Source organism: Lactuca virosa, chromosome 5 (genome assembly GCF_052849685.1).
Source record: "Lactuca virosa cultivar CGN04683 chromosome 5, Lactuca_virosa_CGN04683_v6, whole genome shotgun sequence".
In the NCBI taxonomy this organism is placed as follows: domain Eukaryota; kingdom Viridiplantae; phylum Streptophyta; class Magnoliopsida; order Asterales; family Asteraceae; genus Lactuca; species Lactuca virosa.
The window spans coordinates 53,245,110-53,255,614 of record NC_136430.1 but is presented as its reverse complement, the minus strand read 5'-3'; the positions used below and the strand labels follow the sequence as shown (position 1 = coordinate 53,255,614).

The 10,505-nt window shown below is 32.1% G+C and overlaps 1 protein-coding gene across 1 annotated transcript; it reads left to right on the top strand.

The window, feature by feature from the left end:
• The first annotated feature begins 209 nt into the window (after positions 1-209).
• LOC145114900 (homeobox protein knotted-1-like 2) lies at positions 210-9,838 on the top strand. The gene is made up of 5 exons (XM_079051020.1): positions 210-696; positions 1,256-1,375; positions 1,466-1,601; positions 9,138-9,376; positions 9,477-9,838. Exons 1-5 carry the CDS (start codon positions 403-405, stop codon positions 9,633-9,635), a joined length of 948 nt encoding a protein of 315 aa, XP_078907146.1. The 5' UTR covers positions 210-402; the 3' UTR covers positions 9,636-9,838.
• Positions 9,839-10,505: the final 667 nt, after the last annotated feature.

Here is a 10,505-nt window from a genome sequence, read left to right as displayed (position 1 = left end):
GGCTTTGTTAAGGTGGTGATAATTATTTTGTTATTATACTAATTAAACACGGTATCGAAACTCTAAACCTCCGTTGGTTACATAGAAAGCACATCCAACGGATGAGAACTGACACGGTCCCACCTTTTCAATCACAGAAAGCAACGCGCGGAATGGGAGCGTGGATTAAACCAAAAAAGGAAGGATAGAAGTGAAAGAAGGAGAGGATGGTGCATGATGAATATGATGATGATAGATGAGACCAGACATTCAGGTGCTGCTGGGGCTTTCTTTCATCTTGTTTGTACGCTAAATTCACACTCCTACTCTCTCTCTGCCCCCTCCAATTCCGATCATATTCCCCCAACCTTTCTCTTCAAATCCATATCTTAATTCCATGTACAAACCTGTTATTGATCGATAATGGAGGAAATGTACGGATTAATGAATTACCATGAGCAAATTCCGCCGGCAGAAACGGCGAGAGAGAATTACCATCACGCTTTTGATGATCAGGCACCGGACGTTCGCCATCAACGGACTATTCCGGCAGTGTTTGGATCAGGCTCCAATATTCAAACTAGTAGTAGCAATAAGAATAATAACAACGGATTAGCTGAAGAATTAGATGAAGATTTGTCAAGCGCTAATCGAGCCAAGATCATGTCGCATCCTCTATATCCTAAGCTGCTCCAAGCTTACATCTCTTGCCAAAAGGTATGTCTGTATACGTATGAGAGAGAGAGAGAGAGAGAGAGAGAGAGAGAGAGAGAGTTGCTTGAGTGCTTACACGTATGTGTCTATGTATGTATATGTGATGTATTCGGTGTACGTATGTATGATATGTATCCGGTCAGTTTATCTGTTTCCTCTGAGTACAGAGACACTGTTAGTTTCAGTTACAGTTGGATCTGCGTTCAAACAGACATGAAAGCTGCGTAGCAATGTCGTGTGCTTGTTGTGTATTTAATCGCTTGCAGAACGTAAATCACAATCACAATATTCATTTTCAGTTTTGCAAAATTTTTGAAATCCGCGCGATTTCCTGCTTGTTTTTAAAATACGCATTTGAATAATTTGATCAGTGATATTCCGAGTCCTCAGAAGATCTTCAAACGTTTAATCTATAGTAATTAACTGGGAGTTTAACTCACATTCAACAGGTTCTGATTAGAATAAATTTATACGAACCTTCTGTTAGGGTTAAGATTCGTTGAAGAATCAAATACGTCACACGTCAAGAAGAAATCACTAGTGCGTGTTTGATTCTTATCAGGTTGGAGCTCCACCAGATATCGCGAACCTGTTTGATGAAATTTTCAGCGATAATGATTTCTGCCGGAGATCCAGCGCCTGTTCATGTCTGGGCGATGATCCCGAGCTCGACGAATTCATGGTGAGTCGAATTGCTGTCACTGTCGATCGTGTGTTTGTAATTAATTTCTTCATTCGCTGATTGCTCGATCAATTTGTGATTCTTTTGAAGGAAACTTACTGTGAGATGCTGGATAAGTACAGATCGGATCTGGCAAGACCTTTCGATGAAGCAACCACGTTTTTGAACAATATGCAAACTCAACTCACCAATCTCTGCAAGGGAACTTCTATAACCTACCACACAGGTCTCTATCTCTCTCTCTCTCTCTCTCTCTCTCTCTCTCCTCCAGTCATGGAATCTCGTGCTATGTGTGTGTTTCATCATTTTCATGTCCCACGGTTTATTATTATTTTACTATGCGTCTCATAGTCAATTATATATACTATAATTTATCCAACCGGAAACCCTTTTTATATCTCTATTCCGCCGCCGAGGGAAGGGGAGGCGGTGATGGAGGTAGGCGATACGGTGTCGCCGAAAGTATGTGCGTCGGAGCCGCCGGATATCTTTTGTAGCGGCATTTTGAATCCGACGGCGAAACAAGAAAGAAGAAGAATCAGGAAAACCCTAGCGTAGCGAATTATATTTCTTCCGAGTGAGATTTTCATGGTCTGATTTTAGATATTTCGTTGGTTATCCCTGATCCTTCACTCATTTTCATATTCGAAGTCTGATGTGTGTTTGTTTTGCAAAACAGTCCATTCACCTCGAAATCCCAACTTGTTCTAGGATATATGGATAATATATCCGATTGATTTCATATCCACTCTGGCAAAATGCAAAAATCACTCTAATTCTTTGTCATCTCTAAATTCTATTTAAATGATTAATTATGCTTAATTAAAAACATATTAACAACTTTCTTTTGATTAATTGATAAATTATTGTGATAATATTTGGTCTAATTTAAGGAAATTATTGTTATATGTTGTCATGTTTGTATTAGTAGAATAATAATATTAATATTGATCATTACTCTTATAAATGTGTAATTAACATGCCGAATTTTAAGAACGATTTATTTTTTTAATTTGTCTATTTTACCCACTCCCTTGAATTATTACTAGTAGGCCTTCTTATTTGGAGAAGAATCGGATTTAGGAAGTTTTTAAAGTAAATAATCGAGTCAAATTAAAGTCGAGCTTTGTATATTAATTCGGGTTTGTTATCAAGTGATTAGCTAAACTTAACTTTGGTTATGATGGTCAAATTAAATTTGATATATAGTTAACATGTATTTTACTCGTCTTGTAAAAGTTAAGTCTAGCCTGATTAGAACCATAATTAGAAACCTCTTATATGTCTCTTAGTTAGTCTGATAAGTAGGTTTGGTCTAACTCAATCAGATATTGATTTAATTAAATCTAAGTTAATCAATAATTATCAAACAACCTGTCAATCACATGAGGAGGTTTAAACTTTAAACAATAGTAATGAGATATAGTAGGGTATTCATCTTGTAAGTTAGCATATATCTTAATAAGAAAGTCTATTTATTAAATTTATTTATGATGCACCTTAAAGGGTACATTTAATCAACTTCAAGCTGTTGGATAGATGTATTGTCATTGACTCATTGTGCATTTGGCTTGATTAATTCGAGTTAGGATTAGGAAGCAGGCTCTATATTTAATTTAATATATTTTTGTGTATTACTTTTAAATATAATGTATGTAAGATATCTTGAACTCAATATTCCTATAAGTTTGTACAAAATTTTTAGACATGCATAAAATTTAAGCAGTCACCTTAGCTAGCTAGCTTTAAAAAAAAAAAAAACATCTTTTACTTTAATTTTCCGGATATATGATATAGCAATTCATTCAAAGCAATCGAGAGCTCCCGAGAATTCACAATATGACGTATAAGAAAGCCCCTTCCAATACATTATACTCTGTTCAAATTAAAGTTAATCTGTATTAATTAAGTATATATGTGCAGAAACAAAGGTATGATTAATTAAAGATGTAGGAAGATAATTTTACTGGAGCATTTGCCCAAATCTTGAATTTTAAGAATAGCTAGGGTTTTCAATACTAGGTGTTCTCGTTCTTCTTCTTCTTCTTTTTTTTTTTTTTGAATGTGATTTGGGTAGTTTGTTTTATTAGGAACTCTACTTTTCCTTCTTCTTGATATAGATGTAGACATAAAAGGGGAATATGAATGGTGACCACAATGACAGTGGCACTTAGTATTTTTGTTTCTATTTACTTTTTCTTTGTGTTTTTTCTATAATGAAGATGAAAATATTTAAATTTAAAAAAGAATTTGAATATTATATATAGTAATTTGAAGTCTGCATTAGTAGTTAAGTACAAAAGGAGTAAATTTTAAGTAGTCTATATGGACCTTTTTAACATGTCAATATAGATCTATTTTCTAATGATTACAAGCATTAGGCATACATTATTCAACTTAAAAATTGATAAAAGCTATAAAATAATATGACTCATCGTGTCAATCACAGCTAAACCTTAAGTATACTATATTCAGCTTGAATTTATCAAACAATTAATAACTTATATGTTTAAATTTACTAAACAATGATATGCTAAAATTTCTTAATAAAAGGTGTTTTAGTTGGCTACATTTTTTTTTATCATGCATCATTGTATTGTTTCACTATTATAGTAGTTTGCTTGTTTTTTTTAATTACATGAGAAAGGTAAGACAGAAAAACAAGAACACTATACCATTTTGTAGTCTTATCATAGAAAAGTTGATGATTAATCTCATTTTCAAGATCTTGTACCCCAAAGCAAAATATTTTTTGTGAAGTTTCCTTTCATGAAATAAGAAACAAAAAATACTATATACCTTACAAATCATGTCATGCTTAATTAGTACAATAGTGAGCTTCTCAAAAAAATCATGTTGGTTTTCCCAATATCTTGTCTACCTTTGACAACTTTCTTTTTCCCATTTAGTTGTATAGTCTATTCAGAATCTGAATCCCTTTGATGCATACTGCATCTTATTAAATAAATCCCAAAATTCAGGATCTCTTTTTCAAGAAATTAACTAAAAGCAAAGAAAGCACAATGTTTTAGTATTGACTTTTGCCTCATTTTACTACTACTAATTTTTAAAATTTCAATTAAGTCTACAATGCATTTATTTTAATAGAGTTGACATTATCATTTTGCATTCCATATAACTCTATTATTTTTTTCTATAATACATTGAAATCTAGAAAGTTCAATGAAAAAAATACCAAAACTAATTTATAATATTTACTTAAGAATTAGAAAACTTTCTTTTTTCCTATTGAGTACAAGGATGGTCGGCATCTCACAATGATAAAAAATAACTAGAATTAGCATCTGAGACAACTGTCATTGAACTCTCTAGTGTGAGTTGAGTATGCTCTTAGATATCAAGTGAACCAAAGATAAACTTTAATTTTAATTAAGTATATGGCTACTGTCATTCATATAGAGAACTAACTTTCAGAAAACTCCAAAAGCCCACTCAAATGAACTAAAAAAGCTTTTGTCTTTCATCATGTTAAATCATTTAGTCATTCAAGATGTCAATCTTTCTAATCAATATAAAATATAGAGATTCAAACCATCATTCTTAGTCATCCAAGATGCCCATCTTTGTCAATGTAAAATATAGATGTCTGAAGTATAAGCCCAATTGGAACTACATACGCATGCTTTATTAAAGGTCGAATCATCTATATAGCATTAATCATCAAGTGGGTTAAATTGTCCTTTTTTGTTTTTTATTATGTGGAATAAAATATCTCAAATGTTAAACAAATAGTTCAATTCGATTTTGTTTATGTTAGTATTAGTTTGGTAAACTAAGTATAAATGTGGCAATGCGTCCAATTACTAGAGTAAGGAAATATTAAATGTTGTTAACAATAAAATTAATTAAATAAGGTTATAAATGAAAAACCAACCTTTCTTTTCTTGACTTTTGTGTATCAAAAGAAAGGTAAGGTGTTATTTGTTTTTTCGAAGCAAAAATTCAAAAAGTCTGCGGACCATCTCTGCAAACCTCTGCAGCAGAAGAGGTGGACCAAATGGCTGCAGACTGTAATAAGAAGCGTGCTTGTTTTTGTTAACATCTGCAGACTGCTGCAGATATTAAAAATTTAAAATAAACTAATTTAAAAAACAACATTAAAATGAATTAACTTATGTAAATCAAATGGGAGAAAATAGTTAAAGAGATATAAATTTAATGTATTAAATGTTAAAAAGATGAAAATAGAATATAATATATAAGTAAATGACCATAGACGTAATATTAAATATACTTCATGGACACTTATTTAAAAAACAACACACGTCGTTGTTAGATTTTTGGAAAAAAAAGGGCCGATTGTTTTTTGGGATTAGATTTTTTTAGGTTTAGGTTTGAAGGGGTGGGAAGAGGTACAACAATTGCTTCCCCAAGAAGCACACGGACAGAGATTTTAAGCCCCGAAGACTTCTGAAAAACAAACTGCTGCGGGACAAAAAGTGCTGCGCCGCGCAGCAATAAGAGTTTTGAAGAGATTTTTTAAGAAAAAACAAATAGCACCTAAATGACCCGGCCCTTTGTCCTACAAGGTTTAGTTTATTAGTAGATTAAGTAGTATGTGAGATAAACAAATCAAAAATCTAGTATTTCTACTTAATTGATTACGAAAACAAGATGCCTATTTGTAATAGTTGATAACACGATATGTTATTTGAGATTTAAACACTCTATAGATATACTCGGATTTGAATCCCAAAATCTTCTAGTTAGGGTGACATGCCGTTATAAAAATATTACATAAAATACTCTTCAATTCTTGTGAATAGGGGGTTCTTTGGATTATTATTAAATTTTAGTGAGATACAATTATTCGTACTTGAGGAAAGAAGGCTTTTGAAACAGTTGTTATTGTAAACTCTAGCTGGGAGGAGTGAAGTGAATATGAAACCTTTTCCCAAACATCATAAAGGGCTTGTCAGTGTTGCCCTACACATATATAATATATAAAAATAAAAGTTGCAAATATGTACGGACTGTATAGTCTTTCGTAAACTTCATGTGGTTTTACTTTACGTTTTAGGGTTTGTACTTTTAGTAAGTGATTAGTCTAAAAAGAAAGAAAGAAAGGGGAAAGAGAGAGGCACTACCAGGTTGGTGCGTGGTTTGCGGGTTATCTCCCTTGTCTGGCTTTTCTCTTCTTTTCATTTATTTATCACAAGTCCGTACACATGGAAAGTCTCACACACCAGGCTCTGGGCTCTGCTTGCGATTCGACACAACGAACCTTTGTATTATCATTTCTCTTATCTTTTTAATTTTATTTTTTTACAGTGAAAGACGTGAGTCAGTATTCTTTTCTTTTACTGTGACCCCACACCCAGGCCACTCAGCCTTTGGTGTTTTCACATCCCTGGAATCATTCAAGTCTAGCTATTGTATTTGTACCACCCTATATGGAGTTGCTTGCCACTAGATCCATTAATTAGGTCTTACTTGTCCTCTATATACATATTATATATTATATATGTATACATGCATATATAAACATAAACATGCAGAAACATATACACGATATATATACATATTGTTCCTAGAAGTGTGAGAACTGAGAAGTGGAACTGGTTTAAATTTTTGAAGGAGCTTGATATGTAATAGTAGTACCATTACTAAAAGAGAAAACTGTAGTTGGGTAATCATAATTTAAAATTTTGGAATTAACATTCACACTTTTCATTGTTATGGCCTTGCAATATTAGAAAGAATTTATACTTCATTTAGAGTATCATAACCAGTTAACCACCCCCAGCTGCATTTTGTATGCGATCATCTGACAAGTTTATGTTTGTTTTTTTTTTTTTTATTAACTTTGCACGTGAGGAACCAATTACAATCCGTAAAGGACAATGAATGATCATTGTTCTCATTAACAAAAATAATGTAGGCTTTACGGATAAGTCTAGGGTCTTAAGTAAAAATAAGTGGTGCTTTGGTCAATTTACGTGTTAAATAAAGTGGCTTCTTTACTTGACACAGATAGCAATCAAAGTATGATAACATATATGTAGAAGAGTATGCCAATATTATATTGTTTATTTCCAGTTTATTTCTTGTTTCTTCTCCTTCTGTAGGCATAGGCAGAAGACTATTAGAAGCTGTAATTTGCTTGTTTTCGTTCAATAGTTATTGTTGATCCATTTTACAGTTTCATTACATGTTAGTATTTAGCACAACAAATTTGTATCAGGGTCAGGAAAAGGAAATTATGATCGAACACAGTGACTTCTCACGGGTTCTTCCTTGTGTTTTAAGAGGTTTAATCAAAGGGATGAACTCTACAACTGGGTGATGATAAATTTTTACTGCATAGGGAGTATTTTCGATCAAAATGAAAGGTAGCAATAGTTTTCTGAATCTAAAGAACCATATAAATGTTTTGGTGCGCTTTTTTGGGAATCTAGCTAGCATTCAATATGGGTAAGAAAGAACATTTCAATTTGGTTTGTTTCTTTGAATTGTTCTTTACTTTTGGGTTGGAAATCAAAAAGGGATACTAGCTAGCTCTACAAATAAAGTTTTCTACTGAAACTTTGACGTTCCATTCCCCTTTGGTGAGGACAGATTTGTGTCACGTGAGAAAGTCGATGGTCCTCCGAGAGGGTACGTTCTTGTTCTTCACTTATGTCTGAGAAGGTGGGGGAATCTCCAAACGGTGGAGGTTGGCAGCACTACAGTAGCATCAAGTGGTGGAGGTCTAGAAGTTGAATGAAATTATAAGTACCCAATTCGAGGTGGAGGCTCGAATGTTTAGCCAAATGTGAATGTCGGTTGACTTAATTATAGGTTAAAGTGGAGTTTTGTAGGGTTGTTGTAACTTACAAGTTAGTCTAGGGCCTTAAGTGGATACAAAGGGTCTTTTTGTCAATTCACATGTTAAATAAAATTACTTCTTTTTACCTGACATAGGGATGAGAAAAAATCCAACCGAAAATCATAAAAACATCAAAATCAAAAGCAAGAATCCGAAAACATGATGAAAATGGTTTGAATTTTTATAAAAATTGATATATTGATTCAAGTTTGTATTATAAACCGACCCAATAAAACCAAACCGACTCATAGCTTAAAAACCAACCACTATATATATATATATATATATATATATATATATATATATATATATATATATATATATATATATATATATTCTAAATATTATTTTTATATTTATTATACATATTTTATGTTTAAGAAATATGTTAACTATGTTACTCTGTTTGATTTATGTTATTTTATAAGACAAACTACCATTACACTTACCTAGTTATTTTAGTATATTTAAATTGGATATGATGCCATTTATAACAACATATTTTCAATGGGTTTAAACTCGAAAACCAGAAAAACCACAAAATCTTAAACCCACATTTTCAAAACTAAAAAACCCATAAAACCCAAACTGAACAACCGACCCATATAGAAACCAAACTCATATGGGTTTTAAAACCGAAAAAACAACTTTAAATTCTATGGTTTAGGTTCTATTTAGCCAAAAACCGACCCATGATCATCCTAACTTGACATATATAGAAGTAAAACTGTAATAAGGGAAGAGTAGGTCAAGTTGATTGTTCATTTTCATTTTCTTTAGTGTTTCTTCTCCTAATGCAAGAGAAGCGATAATTATATATAACTACTCTTATCTTTGTTGATAAACAGGTAAATTAAAGGTAACAACATTTGCTAGCTATCATAGCTCACATATATATATGACATATTATTACCAATTAATTTGTGGTAGCAGATGAAAGCGCAGAGAGATCAGAGGAAGATTTAAGTAGGGGGGAGTCGGAAGTGCCAAAATCCAACTGGACAAATGAAGATCGAGCTCTGAAAGAAAAACTTTTACGTAAATACAGCAAATATATAAGTTCCCTCAAGCATGAATTCTCCAACAAGAAAAAGAAAGGGAAATTACCCAAAGAAGCAAGACAAGTACTCCTTGATTGGTGGAACGTTCACTATAGATGGCCTTATCCAACTGTAAGAATTCATTCACCACTTAATTTTCAATAAATTAAAAAAAAAAAAAAAAAACATAAAATTAATCCCTTATTATTTTGGCTGTACGTTGATACATTAGGAAGCAGACAAGATTGCGTTAGCGGAATCAACAGGGTTGGATCAAAAACAGATAAACAATTGGTTCATAAATCAAAGGAAACGCCATTGGAAACCATCAGAGAATATGCAGTTTGCAGTGATGGATAGTTTGTGTGGGTCGTTCCTCGTCAACAATTGAGGTGGTTACTCTTCCGACTTTTATTATTATATATTTTGTATAATAATATTATGAATAATCTTGACTCCATCCATTTAAACATTTAAGTGCTTTAGGCTACATCCCAATGTAAGAGTATATTTTCTTAATTTAGTATCATACAAAATGTAGAATCTAGACATGATGAAAACTAAAGTATATTATTTTTGTGGTCTATCTATCAACATGAGTTTGCTATATATGATCTTTTTCGTTATTACAAACAAGTTTCATGAGTAAGTGACATATGTTATCAATTTATATATATTCATGCATTGTATGTTGAAGTCGATGTGTGACTTCCAGCAATATGATTATAAAGTTATATTATTAAAACAAGAATTTAACTATTTTAAGTAAAATAAATTATTGATGTTGTCACCATACATGCTGGGCAATTTATACTTGTTTCCATTTTAACTATTTTTCTACTTTACCAATTAATTAATAAAACGCTAACTTAAATTATATTTGAGTATTAGTTGACTTGACGTGCAAACAAAATATACATGCGTCATGTGGTTTAGTTGAAGCCCAACTTTCTTTAGGATGATAAAGTAATCTTTAGCCCATTGTTTTCAGACTTTCGAGCCTAAACATAATCAACCCTTAGAATTTGGACTTCTGCAGTTTTAAATATTGCCCAATAAAACTGTTCAAAATTATCTGGGTTCATAATTTTATATTGCTCTTTATTAATACTAATCATTAAACTTTAAACCTTCTGCCGTTGATATGTGTCTATTATTTTATGACCGACAAAAGAGTCATACGTATGGGAGATTATCACTATTACAAATATATCATGTTTTGTGTTCAATGGAATAATTAATGAATTCAAAGCATGATTCA

Excerpts from the sequence above, each read along its gene's own strand:
- LOC145114900 (XM_079051020.1), top strand. The coding sequence starts at position 403 with ATGGAGGAAATGTACGGATTAATGAATTACCATGAGCAAATTCCGCCG. Across the intron at positions 697-1,255 it reads CTTACATCTCTTGCCAAAAG|GTTGGAGCTCCACCAGATAT; the intron begins GTATGTCTGTAT and ends GATTCTTATCAG. Across the intron at positions 9,377-9,476 it reads ATAGATGGCCTTATCCAACT|GAAGCAGACAAGATTGCGTT; the intron begins GTAAGAATTCAT and ends TTGATACATTAG.